Source organism: Podarcis gaigeae (genome assembly GCF_964106915.1).
Source record: "Podarcis gaigeae genome assembly, chromosome: 13".
NCBI lineage: Eukaryota > Metazoa > Chordata > Lepidosauria > Squamata > Lacertidae > Podarcis > Podarcis gaigeae.
In genome coordinates this window covers 44,770,659-44,789,393 of record NC_139689.1, presented here as the reverse complement: position 1 = coordinate 44,789,393, position 18,735 = coordinate 44,770,659, and the positions used below count along the sequence as shown (strand labels likewise).

General features: G+C 43.1%; 1 protein-coding gene across 2 annotated transcripts in view; it reads right to left on the bottom strand.

Moving 5' to 3' along the window:
• MRC2 (mannose receptor C-type 2) overlaps positions 1 to 17,833 on the bottom strand; it is an 87,822-nt gene extending 69,989 nt beyond the window's left edge. For both annotated transcript variants that reach the window (XM_083709005.1, XM_083709004.1), the window contains exon 1: positions 17,062 to 17,833. In XM_083709005.1, the coding sequence (XP_083565131.1) occupies positions 17,062 to 17,164 (103 nt within the window). In that variant the 5' untranslated portion in view covers positions 17,165 to 17,833. The remainder of the gene's footprint in view (positions 1 to 17,061) is intronic.
• Between the last annotated feature and the right edge of the window lie 902 nt (positions 17,834 to 18,735).

Below are 18,735 nucleotides of genomic sequence, written 5' to 3'. Positions count from 1 at the left end.
CAGTAAATATCTTAAATTTTATTCTGGGCTTTTTGCCCTGCCAGACAAATTTAGATATATCTTTCTGCCACTTCTTGAAACAGTCCATTCTATCCACAATCTGTAATGTTTGAAACAAAAATAACATTCTAGGCAATACATTCATCTTAATTACAGCAATTCGGCCTAACAAGGAAAGTCTCAAATTTGACCATATTTCAAGATCTTTCTTTATCTCTGTCCAACATTTATCATAGTTATCTTTAAATAGGTTCACATTCTTAGATGTCATATTAATCCCCAAATATTTCACTTTCTTTGCCACCATTAATCCAGTTTCACTTTGAAATCTCTCTTTTTCAGCATTTGTTATTTCCTGATGAATATAATGTAACTTAAATAGAAAACTATATTTAGAAAGATTTTTCATCCAAAAGCATTTTATTTTAAAAATCCGATTTTAAAACTTATTGGAGAGTAAAACTCCGAGGTGGCTCTCACCGGTGGAGGCCAAGGCACGTAAGAGACCTAACATGGAGGCCCACTGGCCTAAATATTGGGAAATAATTGAAAAAACTGGAGACAATTGGAGGTTGCTAAGTTTGGAGAAATTGAAAACTAAGGTACGAGATTGGTTGCACTATGCGCAAATTCAAGAGGTATTTAAAATAGATAAAAAAGTTGGATTCCAGGTGGAAAAATCGAAACTAGAGACTGAATTGTTAGAGCCAAAAAGTAAACTACTTTCGAGAATGTATAACTTGCTGCTTAAGTGGAATACACAGGATGAGACAGTCAAATCCGCTATGATAAAATGGGCTCAGGATGTGGGGCATAACATTATGTTTGCAGACTGGGAAAGGTTATGGAACACCGGTTTGAAATTCACGGCATGTACTGCCTTGAAGGAAAATATTATGAAAATGGTATACCGGTGGTACATGACCCCAGTCAAGTTAGCCAAGATATATCATCTGTCTGACAACAAATGTTGGAAATGTGGAGAGGCGGAAGGGACATTCTTTCATCTCTGGTGGACCTGCCCGAAAGTGAAGGCCTTCTGGGAAATGATCCATAATGAACTAAAAAAGGTATTGAGATTTACCTTACCTAAAAAACCAGAGGCCTTCCTTCTGGGCATGGTGGACCAGAGAGTGCTTAAGAAGGATAGAACCTTTTTTATGTATGCTACCACAGCAGCAAGGATCCTGATTGCAAAATACTGGAAGACACAAGATTTACCCACGCTGGAGGAATGGCAATCGCAGTTGATGGACTATATGGAACTGGCTGAAATGACTGGCAGAATCCGAGACGCGGGAGAAGAAACAACTGAGGAGGATTGGGAAAAGTTTAAGGACTATTTGAAAAAACACTATAAGTTGTATGAATGTTAAAAAAAAAAAAAATGCACCTTTCAGGAAATTCTAGCTTCAGCAAATGTAAGTTATTGGAATGAAAATTAAGACACAAGAATTCAGAGGTAAAATAATGAAATAACTTTATTGTGTTTAATATAAAACATATAAGAATTGAGCGACAGTAAAACTGAAAATAGGGAACATGATAAAATGGAAGTTACAATAAGTTTTGAAATAAGTTAACAAATTGCTGATGCTTTATAAGACAGAGAACGCAGGGTTCGGAGGATGTGGGGAAGTCCTATAGGTTAGATGGAAAAAGAATATGGAAATTCGTTATTTATATCTCTCTTTCTTATAACCACTCTTTATTCTTTTTTCTGTATTTCTGTACTTTTAAAAAAAGCAATAAAAAAATGTTAAAAAATAAAAAAATAAAAATCCGATTTAAATAAAAAAATCTGATTTAAATTTTAAAAATCTTTTTTTTGTGTGTGTGTGTGTTTTTAAAATCACTGATTTTTATCCACCCTGGAGGGTGTGGAGTTATGTGACTCACCGAGTCAAGGAGATAAGTAACTAGACAACCTTATAGGGAAGGTTTTTTTATGTTCAATGTTTTATTATGTTTTTATATAGGCTGGAAGCTGCCCAGAGTGACTGGGGCAACCCAGTCAGATGGAAGGGGTACTGTTATTGTTATTGTTAAGTTGTGGGTTGGCATAACAGACGGCACAGCGATTTCTCCAAGTAGCTCTTTATTTTGTAAGCTGGAATAGAACTGACTGCAAACAGCTCAGCCGGCCTGCTTTTATAGGCAGCCGGCTGTCAACATTGTAGCAACAACAGCCCAGAGTTCCCGCCTAAAATAACTGACGTGGACCTGAGTGAAAACTATCTACAGACCTGAGTGAAAACTATATACAGTATCCCCCTGCTGGCCCAGGGTGAAACTTCACTACATAACAGTGGCCCTCCAGCAGGAACACAGTGTGACCACTGACAGGGACCCTGTGAAGAGATGAAGGCTGTGAACATATTACAGTATACTTTTAAAGCGCATTCAAAGCACATTTCCTTCCTCAGAGAATTCTGGGTTCTGTTGTTTGTAAAGCGTTGCTGAGAATTGTAACTCTGTGAACTACAGTGCCCAGAATTCTTTGAGGGAAAGAATGTGCCACAGATCTGCTTTACCATATCTCAATGTTATTGTTATTGTTATTGTTATTGTTGCTGCTGCTGCTGCTGCTGTTGAACAGGGCATCCCTATTTTCATTGGAGAAATCTTGGAGGGTATGCCATATGGATTTATTTTTTTAATCATTCACTCTCAATATCCCTTTCCGTGCAGGTACAAAAGGAAGCAATGGTGTCAGCAGCCCCAAAAACAAAAGACAAGACATAACAGGTTCTGTTATGGCTTCGCCATGCTCCTGGATAGATGAGTTTAGAAACCATAAGGTCATACTCAACTGTCCAGACCAGAAAAAGAATTTGTGCCTATGACCGAAAGGGAGAGATCGGCTGACTCTAAAAACAGACAAAGGGCTAAAAGTAGAAAATTACCACTTGCAGGAGAACTTAGAAAATTACAGCCGCTGGAGGTTTCAGAACCTTTTACAGGAAGGGGAAACACAAAGGCAAGTTACCTGAGGAGGGAAGAGCAAAGGCACAAAATACTCTCTTAATATGGGACCTCCTAGCCCTGCCTGTGTGATCTAGCAAGTCTCACACAGGGAGTTGAAGTGCCGAAAAAAATGGAGATAGGAATATATTTTCCTCCATTACATTTCCTGCCCTTCGGATGTGGCTGTATGACGCTGAGCCATAATATGCTGTCTAAACATGTTCTTAGCCTTTTCTTTTTTAAAAAAACACACCCTGAAAGGTGAATTTCAGCATTGCAAAGGATGCTTCCAGACTGCTGACTCCTGGCACAACCTGATCGTTACTCTTCTGTCGTAAACGGCTAGCAGAATCCCAACCGGTGCCGGATTAAAACCTGCGGAGGCCCCTAGGCAGTCAAAATCTCGGGGGATCCCCTCACAAATTTTAGGAGAGAAGAAAGCTTGATTGACACTTTCTTTCAAGATCAGTATTTCAAAATCAATTATGATTATTGATCCGTTGTCCCAGCGCCCCGTTAAGTTGTGGGTGAACATATCAGACGACACAGCAATTCTTCCAAAGCTGCTCTTTATTTGTAAGCTGGAACAGAACTGAACTGAGGAGCTCAGTCAGCCTGCTTATATAGAGCTCCAGAACAACGTAACTGTAGCAACTTTCTAAAACTATCCAATCACTGAATGTCACTTTAGATCCTTCATTTGCATACAAACTATCCAATCACTGAACGTCACTTTCGGTCCTTCATTTGCATAACTATCTACAGTATCCCCCTGCTGGCCCAGTACATAACTTCAGTACATAACACCCCCTAAAAGTCATTGGGGCCCACAGGCCGGTGCCTAATCTGCCTACAGTCATACCTTGGGTTACAACCGCTTCAGGTTGCATTTTTTCAGGCTGCAGACCACCAAAACCCAGAAGTACCGGAACAGGCGCGGGTTGCGAACATGCATCCCGCACGGATCACATTCGCAACCCAAGCGTCCACTGTATTTGGTAAATGGGCACTGATCCCGACCAACTTTCCACATTATGGCTGCATCCACGCACCAGGGAACTCTGGGAACTGTAGTTCTGTGAAGGGAATCAATGCAAAATGACGCCTTCCAACTGTGGCAAAGGACTCCTCTCAGGCGATGCTCATTTCCTTTTTTTTTTTATAATATTTTTTATTAGTTTTATATAATACAGAAAAAAAGAATAAAGAACGTATTATAAAAGTAAAAAAGAAAGGTTACAAATTTTTCTTACTCCTTTTTCCAAATCTGTTGGACTTCCCCACGTCCTCCCAACCCTGCATTCTCTGTAATGCATAACGTCTGCAATTTGTTAACTTGTTTCAATACTTATTATATCTTCCTTTTTATCATGTTACCCAATTTCAAATGTATTATAACCCAAATCATGTACATTTTCATTTTAACACAATAAAGTTGTTTCATTATTCTATCTCTGACTCCTTGTACCTTAATTTCCATTTCTTTAATTTAACATTACTGAAGCTAGAGTTTCCTAGAATGTTTTTTAACATTCATACAACTTATAATGTTTTTCCAAATAGTCTTTAAATTTTCTCCAATCCTCCTCGAATGTTTCTTCTCCCAAGTCTCGGATTCTGCCAGTCATTTCGGCCAGTTCCATATAGTCCATCAACTGCGTGTGCCATTCCTCCAGTGTGGGTAAATCTTGTGTCTTCCAATATTTTGCAATCAGAATCCTTGCTGCTGTAGTAGCATACATAAAAAAAGTTCTGTCCTTCTTGAACACTCTCCGGTCCACCATGCCCAGAAGGAAGGCCTCTGGTTTCTTAGGTAAGGTAAATCTCAGTACCTTTTTTAGTTCATTATGGATCATTTCCCAGAAGGCCTTCACTTTCGGGCAGGTCCACCAGAGGTGAAAGAATGTCCCTTCCGCCTCTTTACATTTCCAGCATTTATTATCAGACAGGTGATATATCTTAGCAAGCTTGACTGGGGTCATGTACCACCGGTATATCATTTTCATAATGTTTTCCTTCAAGGCACTACATGCCGTAAATTTCATTCCGGTGTTCCATAACCTTTCCCAGTCTTCAAACATAATGTTATGCCCCAAATCCTGCGCCCACTTTATCATGGCGGATTTGACTGTCTCATCCTGAGTATTCCATTTAAGCAGCAGGTTATACATTCTCGAAAGTAGTTTACTTTTTGGTTCTAACAATTCTGTCTCTAGTTTCGATTTTTCCACCTGGAATCCAACCTTCTTATCTACTTTGAAGACCTCTTGAATTTGTGCATAATGCAACCAATCTCGCACCTTGTTTTTTAGTTTTTCCAAGCTCTGCAACCTCCAATTGTCTCCAATCTTTTCAATAATTTCCCCATATTTAGGCCAATTGGCTTCCATATTAGGTCTCTTACGTGCCTTGGCCTCCACCGGTGAGAGCCACCTCGGAGTCTTACTCTCCAATAAGTCTTTATATTTTGTCCAGACCATTAAAATTGCTCTCCTGACAATGTGGTTTTTAAACAATTTGTGCACTTTAACCTTGTCATACCACAAATATGCATGCCACCCAAAAGCATTGTCAAACCCTTCCAGATCTAGGACGTCAGTGTTTTCCAGTAAAATCCAATCTTTCAACCAGCAGAAGGCTGCAGCTTCGTAATATAACCTCAAGTCTGGCAGGGCAAATCCCCCTCTTTCTTTCGCATCAGTTAGTATCTTAAACTTTATTCGGGGCTTTTTGCCCTGCCAAACAAACTTAGAAATATCCCTCTGCCACTTTCCAAAACATTCCACCTTGTCCACGACCTGTAGGGTCTGAAACAAAAATAGCATTTTTGGCAATACATTCATCTTTATAGCTGCTATTCGGCCCAACAAGGAAAGTTTCAATCTTGACCATGTTTCCAAATCTCTTTTGATTTCTAACCAACATTTCTCGTAGTTATCCTTAAACAAATTCAAATTTTTGGAGGTCAGATACACCCCTAGGTATTTTACTTTTTTAACCACATTTAATTCTGTTTCCTTCACAAACTCATCTGTTTCTGTACTTGTCAAATTTTTTGCTATAACCTTAGTTTTTTGCTTGTTCAGCTTAAATCCCACCACCCGACCAAAGTCCGAAATTAATTCTAACACTCTTTTAGTACTAGAGACAGGCTCCTGCAATGTTAATACCAGGTCATCTGCAAATGCTTTCAATTTATATTGTTTCACTCCGACCTCAATTCCCTGTACCAACCGGTCCTTTCTAATCATGTTCAATAGCACCTCCAGAACTGAAATAAACAATAGGGGGGATAGGGGGCACCCCTGCCGTGTCCCTTTTTCAATTTTAAACTCCTCTGTCACCACATTGTTTACTATCAATTTCGCTTTTTGTTCTGAATATATTGCTTCTATTCCATTTTCAAACCCCCGCCCCACTCCCATCCCTTCCAAATTTTTCTTCATAAACATCCAGGAAATATTATCAAAGGCTTTCTCCGCATCAATAAAAATTAACACCGCTCTAGTGTTTAGATTTGTTTGTAAAAGTTCCAAAATGTCGATAATGTTTCTTGTGTTGCCAAACAAATGCCTACAAGGGAGAAAGCCAGCCTGGTCTTTATGGATCACTTCATTAAGCACTTTTTTAAACCTACTTGCCAAAATGTCTGCAAAAATTTTGTAATCCACATTTAGGAGTGAGATGGGGCGGTAGTTCTTCAGCTGAGTCTTTTCAGTTTCTAGTTTGGGTATCAATGTGATGAAGGCTTCTTTCCACGTTTCCGGTGCCTTCCTCCCCTCCATAATCTGGTTACAAACCTCCAACAAAGGCTGTATCAAATAGTCTTTCAAAACCTTATAGTATTTGGAGGTAAGTCCGTCGGGGCCTGGAGATTTGCCTAATTGGAGGTTCTGAATGGCACTTTCAATTTCTTGCTGTGTGATATTACTATTCAGGGTTGTTCTCATTTCCTGAGGTATTTTCTGTAATCCGTTGGTTTTAAGAAATTGGTCCACCTCCGAATCTTTCTGTGGCCCTTGTGAATAAAGTTCTTTGAAATATCTCTGGAAGCACTTTCTAATTTCCTCGGGTTTCTGAACCATTCTCCCTTCAATCTCTAGATTTGTAACAGTATTAAGTTTTTGTCTCTTTTTCAACTGCCATGCTAGCAGTTTCCCACACTTATTTGCTGATTCAAAGGATCTTTGTTTCATTTGTTTAATTTTCCATTCCACCTCTTGATTTATCAGTTTCAAATATTGTGCTTGGAAGAATTTCACTTCTCTCAGCACCTCCTTCGACTTTGGCCTAGATCTTAATTTTTTCTCTCCATCTCTTATTTTTTCCAATATCTTCTCCTTCTTTTCATTCCAGAATTTTTTCTTGATCGTATTTTGTTGTATTAGAAACCCTCTCATGACTGCTTTACTTGCGTCCCAGATTATTCTTTTTTCCACAGTAGTATTTAAATTTATCTCAAAATAGTCCTTTAAAGTTTTTTGGGCCTTCTTAACAATCTTCTCGTCCCTTAATAAGGTGTCATTCATTTTCCATCTGAAGGATCCGGTTGTATTTAGTCTCAATTTTCAAAGCATTATGGTCGGAGCAGGTTTTTGGGCAGATTTCCACCTTTCTAGTCTTGGGTGCCAGTCCTCTAGTTATCCATATTTGGTCGATTCGTGTCCATGTCAGATGAGCTTCAGAAAAGAAAGTCCCTTCTTTTCCTAGGGGGTTCTTAACCCTCCATATGTCAATTAAGTCCACATTGTCAGTCATTTCAAAAAAAGTTTTAGGTAGTCTGCCATCTTTCGTTATGTTAGCACTTTGCGACTTATCCATATTTACAGACACAACCCCATTCATGTCACCCATCATGATGATGTTGTTATAGTCTAAGTAGTCCAGCATAATCTCATGCAGCTTCCTGAAAAATTCCGATTTTCCTTCATTTGGGGCGTATATTCCTAATATCAGAAATTTTTCTCCTTGTGTCTGAATTTCAATCGCCAAAATTCTGCCGTGTTCATCTTTAAATAAGAATTTCGGTGACAGGCTCTCCTTTGCATATATCACCACACCTCTTTTCTTCACTTTATCCGAAGAGATAAATTCTTGGCCTAGTCTTTTATTAATTAACACTTTTCTGTGGAGCCTTGTCACATGCGTTTCTTGCAGGCAAATAATGTCCAAATGTTCTTTTTTCAAAATATGAAATACTTTTCTTCTTTTTTCCGGAGAATTTCCGCCATTTATATTCCAACTAAGAAGCTGCAGCGACATCCTGGTCTAATTGGTGGGTCTACAATGGGGTGTCTAGGCTTCCCTCCGATCCCGGAGGTGGTAATGTTGGTCCAGATCCAGGCGGTGTAGGCTTTGGAGATGGTCCCGGTGGTGGTGGAGGCCAAGAAGCTGCAGCTCCTTTCTGGAGGTCCTCCTCGTGGTCGTGTAGGAACTTCTGTTGGTCCTCCGGTGTTTTAATTCTTACTTTCCTTCCTTTGTAAGTAAATGATAGTCCTTGCGGAAACTCCCACCTATAAGGGATTGTGTTATATCTCAACAATTTGGTCAAATCTATATAAGTAGTCCTAAGGTCCAAAAGGTGTTTAGGTATGTCTCTGTAAATTTCAGCCTTTTTTCCTTCTATCTCCAAAGATTTTTTGAAGTGTAGGCCTAGTATCTTGTCTCTTTCCTCTCTCGATCTCAAAATAACCAAACAGTCTCTGGACTTGTCCTTCTTTATCAATTTTCCCAGTCTAAAGGCAGTCACAATTTTAAAGTCCTTATCTTCCTCTATCCCCCAGAATTTGGAGAACAAAAGTGTTAAAAATCCCTGTAGGTTTCCTTCCTCCAATTCTGGGATAGCCCTTAATCTGAGATTATTTTCCTTACTTTTCAATTCAACCAATGACAGGTAGGCTTGTTGTTCCCCTACCTGTCTTTTCAGAGGCCTTACTTCCCCCCTAATCTCATCAACCTTTTTGTTCGCCTGTTCTGCTTTTTGACAAGCTTCCACCGCAAGCTTATAATTTTCAGTCGTTGCCCCTTGTAATTTTTCAATTGCCTGGGTATGATGGGAAACTTGCTCAGATAATTTAGTGATAGAGGATGTAGCTTGGTCAATTTTTGATGATTGGTTGTCCACTTTTTGATTTAAAATTCCAAGTTGTTCCAAGATTTGCTTCAGGACTATTTCAGATCCTCCAGTTGCCATATCTTCTGCAGCAGGCTCTGCAGCAGGCTCTTCAAATTCCACCTCCTGTGCTGTCAGCACAGTTGGGACGGATGATCTTCGTTGATGAGATAGGGTTGTTTGAACAAGTTGCCCTGGTTTCTTTTCTTTCTCTTTAGCTTTAGCTGCTCTTGTTCTCCCTGTGCCACTCATTCCACACCTGCCTCTGTTCAAGGTCAAATTTTCTTTTGTTTCATAAGTTAGACAAAGTCCAGAGTGTAAACAATTTAACCACAGAGAATCACAATAAAGTACAGTTCCCAGGCCTCTATATCTCCACAATCCTCTAGGTGGGGGTATTTCAAAGTTTCAAGGAGGGAGAGAACTCTTGTCCGCCATTGAAGTTCTTATATTCCCTATGTTAAGTCTTTGATAGTTCCAGAGCACAAAAGGAAGTTTCCACAGGCTTTCTTTGTCTTAAACAGAAGCCACAAGGTGTCAAGAAGGGTCCCAGCAACAATGTTTAAACGTTAATGTCTCAGTCTGTGTATCAGTTAAGCTCCAATAACAGTATCAGCAGTTTGACAGCTCTCCTTTGCACACTGACAGCCCGATCGCTGGGTTGTCTCTTTTAACTCCACATAGCTCAAAATTAGGAAGAAGGTCCCAAAAATAGAATCCACAACTTTTACAGAAATTTCCTGCTTGTCTTTTCGCTACAAAGTCTGTCAAATACACCCTCGTTTTACTTTTACAGTCCCCTTTCAGCGCTTCAGCACTCTTCTGCGCAATTGCTTTAATCTGGTTAGCAGGATCGGGAGACGGACTTCCTGTTACTCGCCTCCCGTTTTCAGCCGAATTTCAACCAAATTCCCAAATTTTCCGATGTTTAGTTCCCCTTACTCACGGGTATGTAGCAGCCAATTTTGATGTTTTCAAGAAGAAAGGTCGGCGCTCATCAGCAGCAGCAGCGCGGCTTTGCATCCACGAAAAGAGCGATGAACTCACAGCGCCGCTCCCCCTTTCGCGTTCCGGAGCCCCTTACGGAGCCCCTTCTTCGTTTCCGGGGGGGCTTTGGGCGCCCGCCGAGTCCCACGGCCGCAGGCTCGCTCTGCCTGCGGTTTTTCTTAACGGGTCTCCGCTTTGCCGTAGCGGACGACCCTTTTTCGCGGAGCCCCTCTTCACCAGGTAAAGAGGACCGCCATTGCTATTTTGCGCCGCCTCCGGAAGTCTCCGATGCTCATTTCCTAGGAGGAAGAGAGCCTGTGGACGTAACCCCAAGCCAGGAAGTTGCTTTCGAGTTTAGAAAATATAGCATTTTTTTATTTTTGGGTGGCAAGACCTGGAGGAAGTGGAAAACTCTATATCCAACTTTGTGAAAGGATTCTCTTAAAACAGGCGCAGGCAAACTTGGCCCTCCAGATGTTTTGGGACTGCAACTCCCATCATCCCTAGCTAACAGGACCAGTGGTCAGGGATGTTGGGAGTTGTAGTCCCAAAACATCTGGAGGGCCGAGTTTGCCTACACCTGTTTTAAAACAACCCTCAAGTACTGCTGCTGAAGGAAGCACGTCCAGTTGTGCACTCAAGAAGGCTCTTCTGACTTTTGGATATGTTAGATCCTGCAGATGATGATAATAATAATAATAATAATAATAATAATAATAATAATAATTTATTTATATCCCGCCCTCCCCAGCCGAAGCCGGGCTCAGGGTGGCTAACAACAATAAAATAATACAACATTCTAAAATCATTTCATTATAAAACTAATTCAAATCAAATTGATGGCAACCATTGGGCTAGAGTTCTGTGAAGATTGCCAAAGGAGGGAGTCAGGCTGTGCCCTGGCCAAAGGCCTGGTGGAACAGCTCTGTCTTGCAGGCCCTGCGGAAAGATGTCAAGTCCCGCAAGGCCCTAGTCTCTTGTGACAGAGCGTTCCACCAGATCGGAGCCACAGCCGAAAAGGCCCTGGCTCTAGTTGAGGCCAGCCTAACCTCTCTGTGGCCTGGGACCTTCAAGATGTTTTTGTTTGAAGGCCGTAAATTCCGCTGTGGGACATACCAGGAGAGGCGGTCCTGTAAGTAGGAGGGTCCTAGGCCGTATAGGGCTTTAAAGGTTAAAACAAGCACCTTAAACCTGATCCTATATTCCACCGGGAGCCAGTGCAGCTGGTATAGCACCGGGTGAATGTGATCTCGCAGTGAGGACCCCGTAAGGAGTCTCGCCGCGGCATTAACCTTAAATTGATGGCTTTCATCCAGCTTGCTTCCAAGTGAATCCAGCAGAACAAAATGAACCAAGCCATTTGGACAGAGCCAATGGCCTCATCCAGACCTGTGTGAGAATGGAAGCTTCGCATCGCAAAGTGACATTTGAAACCCAACCTGGTGCAGAGGAAACGTGTCAAAGGAATTTACACTGCACAACATCCAGAGGGTTTAAATTAGCATCGGAATCCCATAAAGTAACTGAGCTCAAGGTTTAGCCAAGTACAGTGGTGCCTCGCAAGATGAAATTAATCCGTTCCGTGAGGCTCTTCGTATAGCGGTTTTTTCGTCTTGCGAAGCAAGCCCACTGACAGCTTAGCGGATTAGCAGCTTTTAGCGATCAGCTGTTAAGCGGCTTATCAGCGGATCAGCTGATAAGCAGCTTAGCGGCTTAGGAAAAGGGGGGGGGAGGGGAAAAACCCGCAGAAACTCGCAAGACATTTTCGTCTTGCAAAGCAAGCCCATAAAGAAATTCGTTTTGCAAAGCGTCTCCAAAACGGAAAACCCTTTCGTCTAGTGGGTTTTCCGTCTTGCGAGGCGTTCGTCTTGCAGGGCACCACTGTACTGCAGAAATAAAGTTATGGCCTTTTGTTTGTTTGTTGTTGTTTTTTAAAAAGCAGCAGAATTTGAATAGCTTTTTCTATGCCAATATTCTTGTTGATCTTCTCAGAAGGTTGAAAATCTATTCCCAAATAGTTAAAAACTGTTACTTGTTCAATAAGCTGCTCATCTAAATACCATTTGGGGAAGGTGTGTGTATCATTTAGAAAACACCTTCTTTTTAGCAATATTCAGAAAATACCCACACACCCATTTTTTTTCTGGACTAGACTTGTAGGATCATCTGCATCCAATAAAACAGAAATCTTTTTTTGTGGCCAACTTGGAGACGTGATAAGTTAGTGATGACAGAAACTCAACAATATCATTTGTATATAGGTGAAATAGGACAACAGCTTAAAAATGGCATGGGATCTGTAAAAGATGGATCTTTGGTACACTGCACTTTCCGGCACGTATTTATATACAAAGTTTTAAAGAGAAAAGGGAGTATTTTTTAATAGTTAATTAGACCACTTTCCCCTGAAATCCCAAAAGGGCAATGCTGCCTTTAGATCAATAAAAGCTTCATAGTATATAAAGCACCTCTGAGGGTTATGTGTTTGTTTGTGTTTATATTGCAAAAACAGCCTAAAAAAAGGGGGGGTTAAATCATTGCTCCAGAGCCTCTGTTGCAAGCTGTTTCAGAGCTTTTACACAAATAATAATAACAACACCCTTTTTAAAAACAACACTCAGAGGTGTTAAATGGTGCTTTAAAATGCTGCCCACACACCTGGCCACTGTTGGTGGCCAATCTGGATTTCCACAGAGAAAAGCTTTCCTATACAAAGCATACCTCAGGTTGCTCCAGAAGGTCAGTCGAGTTAAATTGCCTCCATAAGGACCTTCCATCCACCCTCCCAAGGCAAATCCATGCAGCAGTTGCAGGCAGAAGACTCAGGTCGCATAAACACAGATGCAAGTGTGAGACACTTTTGCCCCTACCAAACTAAAAGGTAAAAGTAAAGGGACCCCTGACCATTAGGTCCAGTTGTGGCCGACTCTGGGGTTGTGGTGCTCATCTCGCTTTATTAGCAGAGGGAGCCACCGTACAGCTTCTGGGTCATGTGGCCAGCATGACTAAGCATGGAAACACTGTTTACCTTCCCACCGGAGCGGTACCTATTTATCTACTTGCACTTTGAGGTGCTTTCGAACTGCTAGGTTGGCAGGATCAGGGACCGAGCAACGGGAGCTCACCCCGTCAAGGGGATTCGAACCACCGACCTTCTGATCAGCAAGTCCTAGGCTCTGTGGTTTAACCCACAGCGTCACCCGCGCCCCCCCCCAACCAAAGTTAAATTCTGAATCAAACTGGAAGCCTGTCAGTGTGCACGAATCTAGTTTTTAACAGGTCTGCGGTTGTACTAAGGGAAACCTGGGAGAAATAGAGGATAAACTGGAGCAAATTCAACAGGGACATAAATGGAGAGAAGCTACAACGGTGCAGTGCAGAGCAATAAAGGGTCGAGAATCCTGGAATTTCTATGGAGGAAAAGTTGAAGTCCACCCCATACATTTACACCCCATGCCTTCCCCCGATGAATCACTGGGAATGTCATTTCTCTCAACAACTTTCAGCACCCTTAACTAACTTCCCTTTCCCAGAATTCTTTGGGTGAAGCCATGACGCTTGGCGTGGCATAACAGTGCTTTAAATCATGGGTGGGCAAACTAAGGCCCGAGGGCTGGATCCGGCCCAATCGCCTTTTAAATCCAGCCTGCAGACGGTCCGGGAATCAGCGTGTTTTTACATGAGTAGAATGTGTCCTTTTATTTAAAATGCATTTCTGGGTTATTTGTGGGGCACAGGAATTCATTCATTCCCCCCCCCCCAAAAAAAATATAGTCCGGCCCCCCACCAGGTCTGAGGGACAGTGGACTGGCCCACAGCTGAAAAAGTCTGCTGACCCCTGCTTTAAATGTATGAGTTGGGGATGCCTTAAACTTATGCCATATGCCTTAAACTTATGAGTAATGCCTTAAACTTATGAGTTGGGTGTGACCTACAGCACCCAAGTGTGGTATACAGACCAGGTTCCACTGCATGTTGATACTGATAGCTGGTTTGGCCAACTACAAGATGTTTCACAAAAAGCCTTTCCACATCACTGATACAGTAATAATAATAATAATAATAATAATAATAATAATAATAATAATAATTTATTATTTGTACCCCGCCCATCTGGCTGGGTTTCCCCAGCCACTCTGGGCGGCTTCCATAGAAGCCAAAAATACAGTAAAATATCACAGATTAAAAACTTCCCTGAACAGGGCTGCCTTAAGATGTCTTCTGAATGTCCGGTATCGCTTTGACATTTTACAGAGAGGAACACTGTTCATGGCCACTGTTTTGTGGCGCGAGTTATGACTGCAGGTCTCCCACATCCAGGTCCAATGTATTAGGGAACAAACTACAGGTAAAGTACTTAATTCGTTCCGGAGGTCCGTTCGAAACCTGCGGGACCAGAGATTCACAGAAGACTGGTGTAAATTTACAGACTATCTGAAAAGTACTGTTAATTGTGATGACCAGATTACGTTTGTAGGTTTGCAATAAGTTTTGTGAGGTGAAATATTTGAATTATTGCAAAAAGGAATAAAGAAGGGGATTGTTAGTTATGATAATTAAAGGCAATATGAATTTAATAAATGCAGAAGAGATGATAAGAATGGTGGATCATCAGAGGTGCTGATGGAAGTCCAAAAAGATTGTATAAGATGTGAGGTTTTGTGGTATGTATGATAATTAATATGTTAAAATTAATTTAATTTTTTTTTTAAGTACTTAATTTGTTCCGGAGGTCTGTTCTTAACCTGAAACTGTTCTTAACCTGAAGCACCACTTTAGCTAATGGGGCCTCCTGCTGCTGCCACACCGCCGGAGCATGATTTCTGCTCTCATCCTGAGGTAAAGTTCTTAACCCGAGGTACTATTTCTGGGTTAGCGGAGTCAGTAACCTGAAGCGTATGTAACCTGAGGTACCACTGCACATTCTTGCATCTCTTTGCATTCTTTGTTTTACCAGCCTCCTCCAAGCTGCTGCCCCTCCAGATGTTTTCTACTACAATTCCCATCTACCCCAGCTGGTTTTTGCGTGTAAAAGGAGCTGCAGGCAGCAGAGGTCTGCATTTGGTTGGAGCAGCGTACTGTGGGAGTGGGGTGGCCCATTGCTCCTGCTCCCCATTTTCCAGGGGGTGAGGCAGGAATACAAGTTTCTGCGAGTGTTGAGCAGATACCTGGCTGGCTGGAGAGGTGCGCAAGCCGCTGGGTGGAAGGAGACAGGTTGGACTCGATGGCCCTTGTGGTCTCTTCCAACTCTATGATTCTATGATTCTATGATCTCCTACCCCAATCAGCCTTTGCAATAAGCCATATGTAAGCTACTCACCCCTTCATGGATCACTGCCTTGCCGTGGCGAAGGGGCTTGAATAACCCAGAGAAGCTAACAACTATGCCGAGCAGGGCACCCAAGATGAACAGATCATAGTGGAGAGTTTTGACTAAACGTGATCCAACTGGAGGAGCAGTAGTGATGTATGGAAGTGAGAGCTGGACCATAAAGAAGGCTGATCGCCGAAGAATTGATGCTTTTGAATTATGGTGCTGGGGGAGACTCTTGAGAGTCCCGTGGACTGCAAGAAGATCAAACCTATCCATTCTTAAGGAAATCAGCCCTGAGTGCTCACTGGAAGGACAGATCCTGAAGCTGAGGCTCCAAGACTTTGGCCACCTCATGAGAAGACCCTGGAAAAGACCCTGATGTTGGGAAAGATGGAGGGCACAAGGAGAAGGGGATAGCAGAGGACGAGATGGTTGGACAGTGTTCTCGAAGCTACCAGCATGAGTTTGACCAAACTGCGGGAGGCAGTGGAAGACAGGAGTGCCTGGCGTGCTCTGGTCCATGGGGTCACGAAGAGATGGACACGACTAAACAACAACATAAGCTGCTCTCACTCCATCACTGCATCCTTTGCTCTAACTTCCCACCCAAAACTGAGACAACCCACCGACCACACACTGCTTCATTCCTGACCCTTTTCCCAACAGCTTCCTGCTCCCCGCATTTCCCAGCGGCTTCCTGATTTACTTTAAATTGCATTTTTTTCGCTTCGTAAGCCACAATGGGGCTCTTTTAGAAATTTATCACGCTGCAACGTTTGTTTGTTTTTGTTAATCCTTTGGTTGCAGACTACATGGAAACTGGAGCAAAAAAGCAGGGGTTTTACTTATTCCTTTAAATGTCACTGTCTGGCGCAACTGACCGGGTCCAGACACTGGAGCAAGTTTTGCAAATCTGGCCAACTTGCAAGGCCAGTGTGCTTGCAAAGCTCTGGGGACCAACAGATGCCTCTCATTAGTTTCCCCATCTCTATCACTGTTGTTGCTGGCCAAATCGCTATCCTCCTCGGAGGGACAATTGGGAGACCAGCTTGGAAAATGCTTTTGGAAACACTGATTCCTCTGGAAAAATCCGGTGGTGTGTTGGGGTTTTTATTACGGCTGGACACATGCAAAAAGCCTGCAGGGTTGCAAGGCAGAACTGGTGGGTGAGAGAATAAAATTCCCAAACCTTAGGGGCGCAGAGACAAGAGCATTTATTTCAAATGCAGCAGGGATCAGATCTTGCAACTAGAGAAAATCCTCTCTCTTTTTTTCTTTTTTTTTTTTTTTTGCTGATGGGGAGGTAGAAGAGAATCAAGTGTGTGCCCCCCCCCCAGTTTCTTTCAAAAACAGCCACTTCCATCTCCTCCTCCCTTCGCAATTCCAAACCACATCTGGTTCCATTCAGGTTTCTCCTCCCATCTTTGCAAAACGCAAGCTCGCGTACACCCCCCAAATGCCCCAACAACTGCCCAAAATGGGGGGGGGAGGGAAATCGGGGTGGAGAGAAAAGTGCATGCTAACTTTGTGAGGAGCCGATCCCCCCTTCTTCTTTTTTTTAAGAGGCAGATCTACAAGTACCTCCTTTCACCACCACCACCCAACCTCCCGCCCTTCTTAAAAGACGCTGCAAGTTTGGAAGTGGAGGAAAAACAAACACATTTGGCCAACTCAGCCCTACCTGGGAGAAGAGCGCAGAGTCCGAGCTCAACGGTCAGAAGGATGCCCAGGGCGCAGCTCAGCAAGCGAGGCCGTGGCGAAGAGGGGGGGCTGGGAAGTTTCATAGCTGGGGGCTGGGACTGATCTCCCTCTCTTCTTCTCCTTCTTTTGCGTCTTTGCGCACTCTCTCTCTCCGTGCTGACTCAGGGTCCTTTCCTTCCCCTCCTCCTGTTGGGAAGGTGATGGGAGGGTAAAGAGACAGGGAGATGGGAGAGAGACAAGGAATGCGCCCCCCCCCCTTTCAAAAAAGAAAAAAAGAAAAAAGCGCCCCTCCCCTGCCTTCTAAGAATTCAGACGCTGCGTCACGAGCCCCACAGGCTGCCCAGCCAGTTGTGGGCGGAAGGGAAATGGGGGGGGCGGCGGGGGGGGGAGAGAAGCTTTCTCCAAGACTTCTCAAACTTTTTCCGCGGTTTGGCAAGCTGGATGTGCGCTAAGAGGAATTGCAACACGTTGCAAGTGAGGCGGAGGGGGACGGAGAGGAGGAAAGGAGAGAGAGAGGCTCTGGTTCCTATTCTTCCCCAAATCCTTCTTGCAAGGGGGCGGGAAGCAAGCTCTCTCCCTCTGCCCACCTTAAAAATCAAGAGCATTTCTCCCCACCGCAGCCGCACTTTTAAAAGACACCTCCTTTTTCCTCCCAGCTGCACTCGGGCATTTTTAAATGGGCGCGATGCTGCGCGCGGGTGCATGTTTTGTCTTGTTATGCACGGGGAACGCAAGGAGAGCAGCTTTTGCAAAAGCGGAGATGCCATAGGCTGCCTGGGATTGCACGGCGATATCAGGTCTACCTCCACTCAGACCCAAAGTTAATGGACTAGATGTCTCCCGCTCCAGTATTTTGCAACCCTGCATTTTGGGATGATTGGTCACCACCAATTTATTATATTTAATATGCAACTCAAGAGCTTGCAACGCTCCATCTTTTGGTGTCGCCGCCCCCCCCCCCAGTGCGATAATCTGCTTCCGAATTTGCCACATTGGAAACTTCTACACCCCCCCACACACACACACACACGGAAAAAGCATAAAATAGGCGGACCTATTATAAAATCACCAGACTGCAATGCATCCAAAATATTATCAAGACCAACTCTCCTCCCCAAGTCGCAGCCCCGATATGTGGAAATCTGACACGTTGAAGGCACTGTCCTCCAATTTGTCTCTTAGCCTATTAAAGCAAGCTAATTTTCCATTCCTTGAGGGCACAAGGAGAAGGGGAGGACAGAGGACGAGATGGTTGGACAGTGTTTTCGAAGCTAACATGTTTGACCAAACTGCGGGAGGTAGTGGAATACAGGAGTGCCTGGCATGCTCAATTCCAGGCTTCCTCAACCTCGGCCCTCCAGATGTTTTTGGCCTACAACTCCCATGATCCCTAGCTAGCAGGACCAGTGGTCAGGGGTGATGGGAATTGTAGTCTCAAAACATCTGGAGGGCCGAGGTTGAGGAAGCCTGTGTGGTCCATGGGGTCATGAAGAGTCAGACACGACTAAACAACAACAACAAATTTTCTATTCTGGGCTAGAGACAACACTATGCAATTGAAATGCCTATACACTTTTAGACTGATGTAAAATACAGTAGTATTACTTTGCAATTATGGATATGCCTTTCTGGAGCTGAGGTTAAGCTTGACTGC